Raw genomic sequence first — 13,951 nt, forward strand, 5'->3', positions numbered from 1 at the left:
AGGGTTGGTCCCCACAGCCACTGGAGGTCTCCAAACTGGAGAGCTCGATGCCACTTCTCCTTAACTGTGGTTTCTCCCCACTTGCAGGAAAACATACTGTCACCGGCGACTAAACTTTCTGGAATCCAAGTTCAGTCTTCATGAGATGTTAAATGAAATGTCTGAGTTCAAAGAGTTGAAGAGTAACCCTCACCGAGACTTCTATAATGTGAGAAAGGTGCGTCAGTGGGCCACTGTTGAGAGCCACCCCTCCCGGTCCCCTTTCCAAACCACTGGGATACCCTGGGTGAGTCTGGGGCTGGACCCCTATGTGGTCTTCCTTGGCCAGAGGAGTGTGATGTGTACATGCAGAAGGAAGACTGGTGAGTTGCCTTCCTTCTCTCAGGCCATGCCTCAGATCATGCTGGGTATGATTCTAGGTGGAAATCTTTGTCCATATCATGTATCTCTTGGAATGTGCCCTCTTCCTTAGAAAATAGGGTATGGTCTGTCTGTTAATTGTCATAAGACTTGAGGTCAGGCTACTTTTAAGGTAGAGGATGTATTACATTCATCACAGAGAGAAAAGGCTGTTATGAACTCTTTGGGCTTGGGAGTTTGTGGTTTTGCTTCCTTCTGGATCAGGTGTATTTATGGAAAAGATCTGATGTGCTCCTGTCTCTGCCACTCCCCTAGGGTGGAGGGGGAGGCTTAGCCTGGGCTCAGGTTCCTGTGGCCTGCAGGGGCTGCAGCTGGGGCAGGTGTGTAGGTTAAATGATCATGGATTCCAGCTTTTCCACTTTCTTCCATTCATGAATATCAGTGCTAAGCATGGGGTATTTGATGTTGAGCAGCGGTTGCTGCCCATCCCCAAGAAGTTCCTAGCCTAGTCCTCTCAGTGTGGTGTTGTGGCAGGGGTGGCTTTCAGGAAGAGGCCAGAACTGAGCTGACTTAAAGAGTGAGTAGGAGTCAGCCTGGAGGGGGGTGGGGTTGGGGGCAAAGGAATGAAAGGGATGGTGTTCCAGGCAGAGGGCACAGCATATGCAAAGACCAAGAGGGAGAGGGTGCTATGAGAGAAGAGACTACGACCAGTGTATGCCACGACAGCAGGTGGTGTGGTGTGACAGGAGCTCAGGTGCTGGGGGAGAGCGTGGTGCTGGGCTGTGGGGAGAGTGTGTTGGCAGAGGTGTATGAGGTTCTGGACCATGCAGGGCCCCTGGGGTTCGCAGAGGAAGCTGGGAAGGGGGAGGGGGCATGGTAGTATTCTGGGACAGGAGCTCATAGGGGAAGGGTGGGGATTAGGCTTTGCCTCATGGCCAAACCTGAGCTGAGTCACAGTGGGGTCCTCATCTCCATTGGGGCCTCTGTCCTAGATGTAACCCCTGAGGACTGCCCCTCTCTGGGGCAAGCTTTGATAAGGGAACCTTGGCTGGGGGTACAGGGAAGATGTGGCTCCTCTGTGGAGCCCAAGCCTTCCTGACCTGATTGGGAACACTCAACTGTGATGGTTGGAAGGCCTCCTCCAGAGAGGTCCCAAGGTCACTTCTGTTAAGTGAGTTCCCATCCCTGGGGGCCTCCTCTAGGGGGTTCTAAGGTCACTTCTTGCGGTCTGGCATGGACTCCCCTTGGATGGGACCATCCATCCAAGGCTCTTCTCAAGGAAGAGCCTTGAGAATGAGAGGTGACTTCAGCTCATGAGCTGTGAGGCTTATGGAAGTGTCTCAGGGGGTTCCAGGTAGAGGTGACAGCATATGTGAGAAATCACCTACCTGGTACCCTTACCTTTGAGCACTATTTGCTCCTTCTCTAAGAGCCTCAGGTGCTCAGACAGGTAGATGCGCAGGCACCATGCCAGCCCCTCTCAGCCCTGCCTAAATGCACTACATGTACCCAGATGGGTGTCTGAGGAAGCTTCTTGCCCAGCCCAGTGCAGTCCTACCCTCCACATGAGTGCTCTGGGCCTACTTCCTGCTGCCTGGGGCTAAGGTGTCCTTGGTGATTTTACCGGCTGGGACACTGCTTCTGAGGTAGGGCCCCAATGGGTGGGCTCCTGAGCCAACCAGCTGCTCTCTGGCTGTGATGTGGAAGAGGGTCCTAGAGGGGGCCGTGGTTACCTAACCCTAGGGGTCCCCCTCTCAGTCTGAGGCTAAACATGCTCTCTGGATAGAGATGGCCTTAACCCCTGTGCCGTAATGCAGTGGCCTGTTTTCTGGCACCACAGCAGTCCATAAACATGGGCCCAGATCTGCTCCAAGTCAGGCCTCTGCTTGCCCCTCCCTGCCTCCTGGGTGCTGACTGCTCTATCTTACCTTGGAAACCTCTTCTGTGAGAGAACTGGCTTTCTGAAACCCAGGGTGGCCTGGGAGGGTGGCCTCCATATTTCTAAGGTAGCTATCAGTGTTGTGAGGGCAAACCAGGGCTGTGCTCTGAGGCAGAAGCTGTGCGTGGCCATTGGGTCTGTGTGGGTGGTGTTTGTGAAAGTATCTGCAACATCACAACAGGTCATGTGTCATGACACCACGGGGCCCAACCAGCAGGACTGTGTAACTGAGACATTTGTTGTTTGCTCAGAGTTAAGAACCAGGGCCGAGTGTGTTTACTGCTTAGGAGTTGGGTAAGATTAGTCCTCAATCCACTTTGGTTTACGTGCCATATCAGGCATAGCAAATAGGCTTCATCTTCTGTGCCAGACTTGACCATTTGGCAGTGGCTACTCCCAAAGCATAGTGAAAGTGCTGCAATCAATTAGTGATGTCTGATATGCATGTGGAAATGGCCAGTGTTGGCCAGCCCTGTGTGTAAACTGTACTGTTTGCTTACACCTGGATCTTAGGTGAAAACAAGGAACATGCTGGTGTCTCCTCGTGAATTGAAAACACTGACATCCAACGACAGGCTCATTTACTTGTTTCTAAAATAATCACCTTGGACATTCTGAAGTTTGGATTGGATGCTTCCTGGATTGTCCAGTTGTTTTCTTCCTTCATCTTGTGACTCGTGGGGATAAGGACAGACTGCACCCCCTGCAGTGTGTCATTGGTATGCTAGAGGACACAAGCAGAAAGCCCAGAATGTGCTCTGTCATGCTGAGGTAGTGGAGTCCAGCTGCGTCCTGCTGAGCTAAGCCAGGCTGACCTCTTGTGCATCCCACACGAGCCCAGCCTATCCCTGAGATGACTGAGCCTTTACAGTGTGCTTTGGGCGATGTTTTAGCTTTTGGTGCTTTGAATTGTTTTATTTCTTTGATGTCTAGTGGTCTTTCTGGTTGGAAGTGGCAAGATTAATGGCAAGAAGGGCCCGGATGAGTCAGTGATGCTGTCAGTGACATGGGCTGGCTCAGACAATATTCACAGAAATTCAACAGATCAAATGTCTGGTTTGGCCTGACTTGGAGATGCCTGGCCAGCTGTGGACAGCATTCCCTGGCCAGAGGTCAGCCGCCTCCTCATCCTGGCCCTGGCAGAGTACCCAGCCGGCTATAGCAGTAACTGCAGAGCCCATGAGACTGCTGCCTCTCTCCCTGGGGACCTCCCTGAGGCCCCTTGGGCTCATGCAAGGGGCATCAGGATGCCCACTGTGACTTCAGCCATCCCCCGGATTAGCCAGGTCTCTGTTTCCTCAGGGCTGGTGGCTGATGGAAATATTCCAAGAGAAGTCAGTGGGAAGAATGGTACCTTGTGGGGCATTTGGCGGGCCCTTAGGGTTATTTGAGGATGTGGATATCATCATTTGTTCATCCATCCATCCATTGACTCAACAAATGCATCATATTAGGCTCTGGGTGGGCACTGGAGACTTAGATGCATAAGATGAGGTCTCTGTCCTTGAGCACTGTGCTCCCAGTCTAGTGACAGTGTAGATGGGGAATTTGTAGAGTGAACAGCAGAGACATGTACACTAATGGGAGTGTCCATGCTAGCTTTCCTGGTTGGGCAAGGGAAAAACTGGTCAGTGTGCTGAGGGGATCAGGGTTGGCTTCCAGGAGGAGGAGGTTGTTAGAAATTCCCTGTAGGTGGATGAGATTGGTGAGGAGGAAGGAAGACACACCAGGTAGAGGAGACACATGGGCAAAGTGATGTGGTGCAGAATAGCACAATGCCTCGGGTACCTGTAAGTGGTATGTCATGGCTGGAGCATAGAGCAGGCAGTGGTAAGGTGGGAATTAAGGGTGAAAGTAAGCCTTGAATCTCAGGCTAAGGAGTTTGAGCTTTATCTTGAAGACTTGGGGGCCATTGATGGTTTTGTTAGTTGGGGAATGGCCAGACACATTTTAAAAAGATCTCTGGATGCTATAATGAGGTGAATTGAGCAGCAAAACTAGAGGGAGGACCAGTTTCAAAGCCTAGAGGAGAAAATGTGTGGGGGGGGTGTAGATTCAGGAATTGGTAGGGCCATGGATACTGAGGTTTTGCCGTCCACTTTGAGGGTTGGACACCCCGATTCTTGTGGCCGGGGGAGGTGGCCTGGCTCATGGCTTGTGGGCACCATGTTGCAGGTGGACACGCACATCCACGCAGCTGCCTGCATGAACCAGAAGCACTTGCTGCGCTTTATCAAGCACACGTACAAGACAGAGCCTGACAGGACTGTGGCCGAGAAGCGGGGCCGGAAGATCACCCTGCGGCAGGTGTTCGACAGCTTGCACATGGACCCATATGATCTCACTGTCGATTCACTGGATGTCCATGCGGTGAGTGAGGTTCTGCCCTAGTGCCTCAAGCCATCCTGGTTGGGGACTCAACCTGCTGGAAGGAAGCCATGGTTGTGCCTGGAGAGAGGCTGGCGGTGTAAGCAGCTCTTTCTCTTCTAGCCATAGGAGATTTAAGAGGTAGTTTGGCCTCAGGGAATAGCAGGGCCATGGGGTCGGAAAAAAGAGTGTGACTGGAGTCAGACAGGTCCCCCTTCTAATTCTCCTTCTGCCAGTTAGGAGTTGTGTGCCCTTAAGCAGGTCACTTAAGCTTTCATTTCCTTGTTTATGAAATGGTGAATGCCATGTGCCTTGTTGATATTACGAAGTTATTAACATTCTAAATGATGGTGCAGCTGCTATAGAAGACAGTGTGGAGTTTCCTCAAAAAGTTAAATGCAGAATTACTATTATATTCCAGCAATTCCACTTCTAGGAATATACCCAAAAGAATTGAAAGCAGGGACTAAAACAGATACTTGCACACCAGAGCTTATATAGCAGCACTATTCACAACAACCAGTAGGTGGAAATGACCCAAGTGTCCATCAGTAGATGAATGGATAAACAAGATGTGGTAGATACGCACAATGGAATATTCTGCAGTCCTAAAAAGGAATGAAGTACTGATACCTGCTACAGCACGGGTGAACCTCAAAAACATGCTAAGTCAGAAAAGCCAGACACAAAAGGACAGTGGGTATATGATTTATTCATATGAGGTACGTGGAATAGGCAAATTCATAGAGAGAGAGGGGTGGTTACCAGGGGCAACCAGGAGGAAGGGGTCATGGGGAGTTATTGTTTAATGGGTATAAAGTTTTAGTTTTACAAGATAGAGAGTTGAACTGCACACTTAAAAAACGGTTAAGATGATAAATTTTGTGTTATGTATATTTTACCACAATAAAAAAATCTTAGTAAAGCAAATAAAACACTGAATGAAGTAATGTGGAGAAAGTGCCTGATGAAGTCGAAGCAGTAATAGACACCCTTTATTACTGATTGGTTAGTAGTCTGGTGTTTTCTGCCCACTCAGCCAGTGATGCTCCTAGCCGTGGTTTCTTGGAGCACGAGATGCCTTGATCCTTCACAGAGGGCCTCAGTACAGGACCCCGGGGCTGACTGAGTGAAGAGACACATCCTGGCCCCAGGATTTTCCAAGATTTCATGCAAGAGCTGACATAGAAGATAGCCATCAGCATGGCTGCACATAAGACCCCCTTGTAAAGGCCTGGAGAGAGAAATGTGTATGGTGGCTACAGAACAATGTGGTGATCTGTCTGGTGGTCTCCTCTCTCCAGGGCCGGCAGACATTCCATCGCTTTGACAAGTTCAACTCCAAATACAACCCTGTGGGGGCCAGTGAGCTGCGTGACCTATATTTGAAAACTGAAAACTACCTGGGAGGAGAGTACTTTGCTCGGATGGTCAAGGCGAGTGAGCCCTAGGCCTCTCCCAGCCCTCTTCCGATACCTGACAGCATCTACCTGCAGAGGGTGGGGGCGCTGCATAGCCTTCTGTTTTCCCCTCCCCGAATCCCCATCAGTCCACCATCCAGCTCAGGCAAGGCACAGGCACCCAGGAGCCCTGTGCGGTGGCCCAGGCTGCCAGCTCCTGAGCATGGGCACACTGGTGCTGCAGGTGCTGAATGCACGCCAGAGGAAGGGAGGGTATCCACCAGTGCTCACAGCAGCCAGGCTCACTGCCCTGTCTGCAGTCTGGATTTGGGGCAGCGTAGCTCCATTTGGAGGGGCTTCTGCTGCCTGGCCTGGTTAGACATGTGACTGTGCAGACCACAGCCTTACCCTCCCCCAGGAAGGAGCCTCTACTGAGGTGGAGGAGTAGTTACATGGCATCAAGAGGCCTTCGCAGCCTGGGAGCAGGTGGAGAGGGAGCTGCAGGATCCAGCAGCTGGGGTGCTCTTGGGCTGACCTGAGCTCTTCTTGGTGCTAGGAGGTGGCCAGGGAGCTGGAGGAGAGCAAGTACCAGTACTCAGAGCCACGGTTGTCCATCTATGGCCGCAATCCCAAGGAGTGGCCCAAACTGGCCCGCTGGTTCATCCAGCACAAGGTCTACTCACCCAACATGCGCTGGATCATCCAGGTGCCCCGGATCTAGTAAGTGAGGTGGCCCGCTGTCTGCCCATGCCCTCTGGGGACACAGCCTGTCCCTCATGGGCTGCTGAGTCTGTACTATTGCTGGTGGGGCCGGTTCTGGTGCCAGCGTGGGCCTTTCCTCCCTAGGGATTTTCCCATAGTGCGGGGGTGGTTGGCAAAGTTGTCCTTGTGACACTTAAACTCATTCTTTGAAGAACAAGCCCATGCAAAACCTAGCAGGAACTACTACCCATCTTTTCAATGGGGTTTGAGGGTGGATTATCCTTTTGCGTGAGCCCCTGGGTATGAGTAACTTGATGGTGGCGTTGCTGGCACTGGATTTCCATGGCTAGGACTCAGATGACCACTGTCCTCTTCCATCTGGCCAATGTGGGGCTCATGGTCCCTGCGTGGGCTGGGATATGTGGTTTAAGGGAACTCAACTCAGTGGAGGAGAAATTTGAGAACCAAGAAATTTGAGAACTCATCTCTCAGACCTTTGGTCAGCCTGAATCCCAGCACCCCACTCCAGCATGGCCTCTAGCTTGGAAAAGCTCTCTGATGGGCATGGGTGGGCGTTGACCAATGCCTAGCATTGCAGAACTTGCTGGGAGTTGGAGAGGAGGGGAAGGACCTGTGTTCAAGCTACATCTCTGACTCTACTCTGGGTGTTTAGATGGAAACACAAGTGGCCTGAGGAAGCGATGGGGTTGCTCTCCCACAGACCAATAGGGCTGGTAGGTTCACTTTAATCAGCAAGTCTCTGCTTCCCCCCAGTGACATATTTAGGTCAAAGAAGCTGCTGCCAAGCTTTGGGAAGATGCTGGAGAATATCTTCCTGCCCCTTTTTGAGGCCACAATCAACCCCCAGGATCACCGAGAGCTTCACCTTTTCCTCAAATATGTAAGTGTGGGTGGTGCTTCAGGTGATGTGCCCAGTGGTGAAGGGAAGAGAAAATTCCAAGTGGGTTGGGTCAGGCTTCCCTTCTCAGATCCTGTCACTCTGTGCCCCAGGCAGGGGTGGCCGATCCCAAGAAACTGAATTTCCAAAATAATGAGTTTGCTCCGGGTAGGGGAAGTCCCCTTCTCCTCAGGGGCAGCCCTGGGATGTGGATGGGGTGCCAGGAAGACAGCAGTGGGGAAAGACTGAAGAGTCAGTTACTGGCTGGGTGGTGCTGGAAAGACTGGATTCTGTCCCCAGAAGCGCCCAGCAGCACCCCCAGGTCTTTAGAAATGCAGACAATCAGTGTTCTTGCTTTTACCTCATAACAATGGTCCTCACGTCTTGTCTGGTTGAGTACACAAGCCCGACAACATGCATTTATCTGGCTAGTTATGGGAGAGGGGACGAAGGGATAGAGAAGTTAACCAGAAAGGGTATAAGTGGGGCAGGACCTGATCCCTCCCTCTGGGTTCCCAGAATGGAGATGGCTGTAGACAGTGAGAAGCAAGTTCAGTACCCCATGGAGGTTCTTGGGGTCTGACAGGGAGGGAGGCAGGGAAGGTTCTGGAGAGCTGGGGGCATGGGAAGGGGTGATGGGGTCTCTCTGTGTGTGTGTGTAGAGGGCTGCTAGGAAATGTTTGGGCAGGCTGAAGGAAGTCATTGAATTTATGTTTTAGACAAACACCATGCTGGCTGTTGTATGGAGAAAGGCCGGGAACAGACGGTAGCTAAAGGTGGGGAGAAAGGGGCAAGATGAGAGCCAGGGGGCCTGCTCCAGCAGTAGAGACAGATGCCGGGGACTTGCACCAGCAGAACAGCTCACAGTTATTGAGTGTTTGCTGCCTGCCCAGTGATCCACACCATGACATGGTTTTGCTTCAGCTTCATGATTACCTGACTCCACATCATTTTGTTGGTGTTCATGCTGGGCAGAATTATTACATGCTTGCTGTATGAAGCACCGTTAATGCTTCCACGGATTGTCTCATTTAATTCAGCCCAGTGAAGCTACTTGCTCCAATTTACATATGAGGAAATCACATGAGGCTCAAAAGTGGTAGAACTGGAATTCATATCCAGGTGTCTGATTCCCCAGCAGGTGTTATTACCCTCATGCTGTAGTGCCTCCCAAGTAGGAAAAGTGAGGCATATGCAGATGGCAGGCCAGGGCTTCTGGGCATGCGGTGGGCATGGTTGTAGCATCGACAGGACCTGGGCAAAGCCTGAAGGTGAGCCCGAGGGAAGAATCTAGGGTGCCTCCCCAGTGCCCGGTTTTGTGGGAGAGTGGACCCTGTGCCTTCAGAGGTCACTACAAGTCGGGGAAAAGCACGCTTGGGGAGGAGGAGGAGTTGGGGATTGGACATATTTTGTGCTTGAGGCCCTCCATCTGTTGAATACAAAGCTGAGAAGAGGGACTGGTGTTACCTCCATGTCAGGCCCTGGAGAGTTCAGGTAAGGCACAGGGCTAGTGAGTACAGAGCAGGGCTCAAGGGCCTCCCTGGCCCCCAGACCCATCCAGGCCATGCTGGGAGCTGTGGTGGCAGCCATGTCATTGCTTTTGACACGTGTTTCTATGACAGGGAAGATTCCGCAAAGACCCTCATGGTCCCTTGCTCCTCTGGGCACCTACTGCCCATATAGGAATGGCAGAGGCTGGCAGACCTGGCCAGGACTCCCCAGTTTGGGCCAGTTGTGGAGCAAGGTGGAGTCATTCAGAGGCTCCTTCCAAAGTGCTGTTGCGGCTGAGTAAAAGTGGGGGAGATGCGTTAGCAGAACTGCTCCTTTGTGTTGGCCGAGAGGCTGTATCTTCTGTAGGTACATGTTTGGTCAGGGGCTGGGAGCAGGTGACCAGGCAGCCAGTGACCAGGGTGGTGCCCCCAGAGGAAAAATTTGGGTCTCAGCTGAGGTGCAGCTACTGTGGAAAGACAGGAAGCTCAGAGGGAAGTTCCCAGGGAGGAGTTGGGGGGCAGAGCACCTCCCTCCTGGGAACCACAGCTCACCCTCCAAGGGGCCCTCCTGGATGGGGCCCACCTTGACCTGTTTGTGAGGCACTGAGACTGGTTTCCTGTGGCCTCACCTGGTACATCCCAGGGGCATCCTCCACTCACAGCCCCAGAGACCAGACCCAGAGTCCATTTAGGTTCAGAGACTGGTTGTCTTGCGTGGGCAAGCTCCCTAAGCGTTTTGGGTCTGGTTTGTTCATAGTCAAGCCCTCCCTCACAGGATGGCTCTGAGTGTTATATTAGCTGATGTGTGGTAAGTGCATAGGGCCTGCCGTATAGTTGGCCTGCCCCATTCCCCCTCACAGCTGTTGTCACTCCTGCTGATGGCAATTTCTGCTAGCTACCCTGCAGTGTTGGCCTTCTCCTTGGCACAGCAGAGGGATGGGTGGTGGGTGTGGCTGGTCCAATCTGAGTTTACCCTCTTACCATCACCACTACCACACTAGGGCTTTGCACTCTCCAGTCTGGCCTTCTGGCTACTTTTAGAAGCCACAGAGGGACAGGTTATGGCATCGTCCCCACTTCCGATCCCTGGGAGGAATGTGGCCTCAGTTAGGCTATGGGGTCCCCAGCTGACGGATGAACCTGGGAGGCTTGGCCCCCAAGGCCTTTGGCAGCTCATCTGCCTCAGCTTGATGCAGGACCCCTCCTCCTGCCCAGGTGACAGGGTTTGACAGCGTGGATGATGAATCCAAGCACAGCGACCACATGTTCTCAGACAAGAGCCCCAACCCAGACATCTGGACCAGTGAGCAGAACCCGCCCTACAGCTACTACCTGTACTACATGTATGCCAACATCATGGTGCTCAACAACCTCCGCAGGTGGGTGAGCCCAGCCCCTGCACACACGTCTGTGTGCCCTCACACCTCACACCCGGGGTCATGCCCCAGCACACAACACAGGTCACAGTATTCACAGAGCCATGCACACATGCAGGCATGCTGCTATGCCGCAGACATGATCGTACAACACAGCCAGACTTTATGCCCGTACACACACGTGTGCATACATATACCCACCAAGAGCTATGCATGTATCTGTTCATCCCTGATATGATACAGACATGGGACATGCCAACACACACGCATGTTCTTTCCACCGCACCAACAGTGTGCACACATGCATCTATCCATGCAACTGATTATTGTATGTGACAGGCACTGTCCCAGGCACTAGACATCTAACAGAGAACAAAGTAGACTAAATCCACGCCCTCGTGGAGCTCACATCACTATCTTATCTGCACAGGCTCCCACCAGTGCTCACACACACAGGGCACGTAAGGCGGGAGTTGGGTGCCCAGAGCAGCAGACACTGAGCTGTTCATCCCCACCCCCTTGCAGGTCTAGCCTCCCTCCTGCCCCTGCTGGGCCATGGGGCCTTTCTAGCTCAGCCTAAGCCAGTGCAGCCTGTGGAGGTTTCGGATGGACCATGATTGACAGGAGATGGCCTGGTGTTGGGGTGGGGCAGTCCAGGCTGAGCTGCTGGAGGGAGGGGCTTAAGTTCTAGCTCTAGCTGACCTGCCCAGGGGTTTTGAATGCCTGACTCCACCCTCTGGGTTTGCCCATTTTTATGACAAAGTGGTTGGACTCCATGGTTTCACATGGCCTTTGCTGCTCTGAAGGTCTGTGAATCTAGGCTACAAGACGTGGTAAAGAGGGGAAGGTCAGTAGTGGACGGGGACACAGCAAGTTCTCTTTGTACCACTAGGTCCCCTTTCTGTTCCCCAGAGATGGCATCTTTTGGTTCTGAAGATCACTGGACCTGGCTCTCTGTACTCTGGAGGGTGGGGTGGTAGTTTCCAGAGTGCCCTGTGTCAGCTGTGTTGACTCTCCCACGGGTGACTGTCTTCCCTGGAGTAGGTCCTGAGCTAGGAGTACACGCCCCAGGCCTGTGCGGCCCTATGTACAGTGGACTAGGGGTCCTTACTGACTAAGAGCCTCACTTCTGCAGGGAACGAGGCCTGAGCACTTTCTTGTTCCGGCCTCACTGTGGAGAGTCTGGCTCCATCACCCACCTGGTGTCTGCGTTCCTGACTGCTGACAACATTTCCCATGGGCTACTCCTCAAGAAGGTAACCAGACCACTCACGGAAACCTGCCCTGCAATGATGGTCCTGCCATGGGCTCCCCTGGGGAGGAGTGGGATCGCTTGGGCTCCTGTCTGCCCTCTGGGAGGCTCTAGCCAGTGATGTTAAAAGGCTGGCGCCTTTTTCTGGGTTGGGCTGTCTGTAGTCATCTTGGTTTCATATTTATCATATTTAATTATGAAAAGAATATAATCAAACATATTGCAATTTGGATCTTCCAAAAGATGGAGAAATGGAAAAAACAAACATTATTGCTATTACTTTAAAAGAAATAGCCATTATTAGCTTTTTCGGATTTCTAATTCTCATCTTTTTTTTTTTTTTTTACCAGAGCAGATTTCTAATGTGCTTATTATGAGCACAGATTTTTTTTTTGTTTGTTTTGGTTCTACTTTGTCCTTTAACTTTATATAACAAGCATTTTTCTGTGCTGCAACATTTATGCTCTTCATCCTAAAGGCTGTTGGAAGGATGGCCCACCACTTGGATGGTCTATAATTGATTCAGCTAGTCTCTGATTATTCGACAGAGTCTATCAAATTTTTGCTTGTGTAAATAATAACAACCACGAACTCTGCCCATTTGGTCTTCTCCATATTTTGGATCACTTCCATAAGAAAGATGTTTGCTCAAGCTCCTCTGGTGCCTCTTGTGTCCTGGGGAGGTCTAATTGTGTCTCACAATTCCGTGGGCGGAGGGTGTTACATCAGAAAACCACTCTAGCCCAGTCAGGTCTGCCCCTTCCCATCTCCGAGGAGCCAGAGCGTTTAGACTCATCCTGGGTGTTTGTGGTCAAAGCAACATAACAAAAGCCCAGCATCTCCTGGGCTGACCCACTGGGGGCAGTACCTGGGGGAGGGGAGCAGAGTATGTAGCCTGGGGTCAGTTTGGGGCCTTGTAACTGCCTTCTTGCCCTGAGCTGTGCCTTGTCTGGAGCCAAGAGGGCGAGCTCCCAACGGTAGGTGGAGGGCAGTCCAGGAGGAGAGGGGCATGTGATGTATCAGATGAACATGGAGGTGGGGAAGGGGAGGTGGGGATCTGGGTCTGTTGGCTTCAGGGAGCTCTGTTACACAGACACTAGCCGGACCTGGTTTCCACTGATGAATGCTCCTTCCCTCCCTTCTCTGGCGCTTGTCACCTGAGTTTGGTGGTTCTTTTGCAGAGTCCGGTGTTGCAGTATCTCTACTACCTTGCTCAGATCCCCATTGCCATGTCTCCTCTTAGCAACAACAGTCTGTTCCTTGAATATTCCAAAAACCCTCTGAGGGAATTCCTGCACAAGGGACTCCATGTTTCTCTCTCCACTGATGACCCCATGCAGTTCCACTATACAAAGGTGAGGATGTTAGGTGCCCCAGCCAGCCCTGGTCTGCCCTCCCAACTGCACACACTGGAGCAACACTCAGTTCTGCTTTTGGGGTGGGGTTGGTGCCCAGTGAAGGCAAGAGATAAGCTCCTGGGGAGCAAAAAGTGTTTCTCCCAGGAGCCCTGTCTTTGGACCCTCCTTGAACCCATGAAGGCACAATTTTATTTTTTTGCCTTCTCCATTTTCCCTTTCTTTGGCATTTACTATCTCCATGATGTTGGTAAAGTTACTTGATCTCTATCTTATTCCTCTTCATCTGTAAAATAGGGATGAAATTGTCTCTATGTCTACCTCTCCTTTATTGTGAGGATCTATTAAGATAATGAACCAGAGTCTAACAGTGTCTGAATATAGCATGTATTCAAAATGTTAGTTAACATTTTAATACTATTATTATTATTATTAATTATTATTATTCTACTCTGGATCTGTAGGGCCAGGAAAGAGGAAGGGAAAGGCAATATCATGCATGGGGACCAGCCATTGATTAGTAAAAATAGAAGTGCCCGAGTCGTCTAGGACAGGCTCTCCAAGTTTTTGGTCTCAGGACCCCTTTATAAGCTTTAAGAATTAAAGGCCCTCAGAAAGCTGTTGATTACATAAGCTATATCTAGTGATATTTAAGTGTGTTAGAAACTAATTTGAAATTGAAAAATATTAACTCATTTAAAACTAACATTAACAAGGTTGTGTGTGTCTGGGGGTAGCTCAGTTGGTTAAGCATCTAACTCTTGATTTCAGCTCAGACCATGGTCTCACCATTCGTGGGATTGAGCCCTGCA

At 51.3% G+C, this 13,951-nt stretch overlaps 1 protein-coding gene across 4 annotated transcripts in view; it reads left to right on the forward strand.

Moving 5' to 3' along the window:
* Nucleotides 1-13,951, forward strand: part of AMPD3 (adenosine monophosphate deaminase 3) — a 47,425-nt gene that overhangs the window by 28,462 nt on the left and 5,012 nt on the right. For all 4 annotated transcript variants that reach the window (XM_043580634.1, XM_043580635.1, XM_043580633.1 and 1 more), the window contains 8 exons: nt 88-217; nt 4,475-4,669; nt 5,971-6,102; nt 6,623-6,786; nt 7,543-7,669; nt 10,372-10,535; nt 11,668-11,788; nt 12,966-13,139. In XM_043580634.1, coding sequence (XP_043436569.1) covers nt 88-217; nt 4,475-4,669; nt 5,971-6,102; nt 6,623-6,786; nt 7,543-7,669; nt 10,372-10,535; nt 11,668-11,788; nt 12,966-13,139 — 1,207 coding nt within the window. The remainder of the gene's footprint in view (nt 1-87; nt 218-4,474; nt 4,670-5,970; nt 6,103-6,622; nt 6,787-7,542; nt 7,670-10,371; nt 10,536-11,667; nt 11,789-12,965; nt 13,140-13,951) is intronic.

This window comes from Prionailurus bengalensis, chromosome D1 (assembly GCF_016509475.1).
Source record: "Prionailurus bengalensis isolate Pbe53 chromosome D1, Fcat_Pben_1.1_paternal_pri, whole genome shotgun sequence".
Classification (NCBI taxonomy): domain Eukaryota; kingdom Metazoa; phylum Chordata; class Mammalia; order Carnivora; family Felidae; genus Prionailurus; species Prionailurus bengalensis.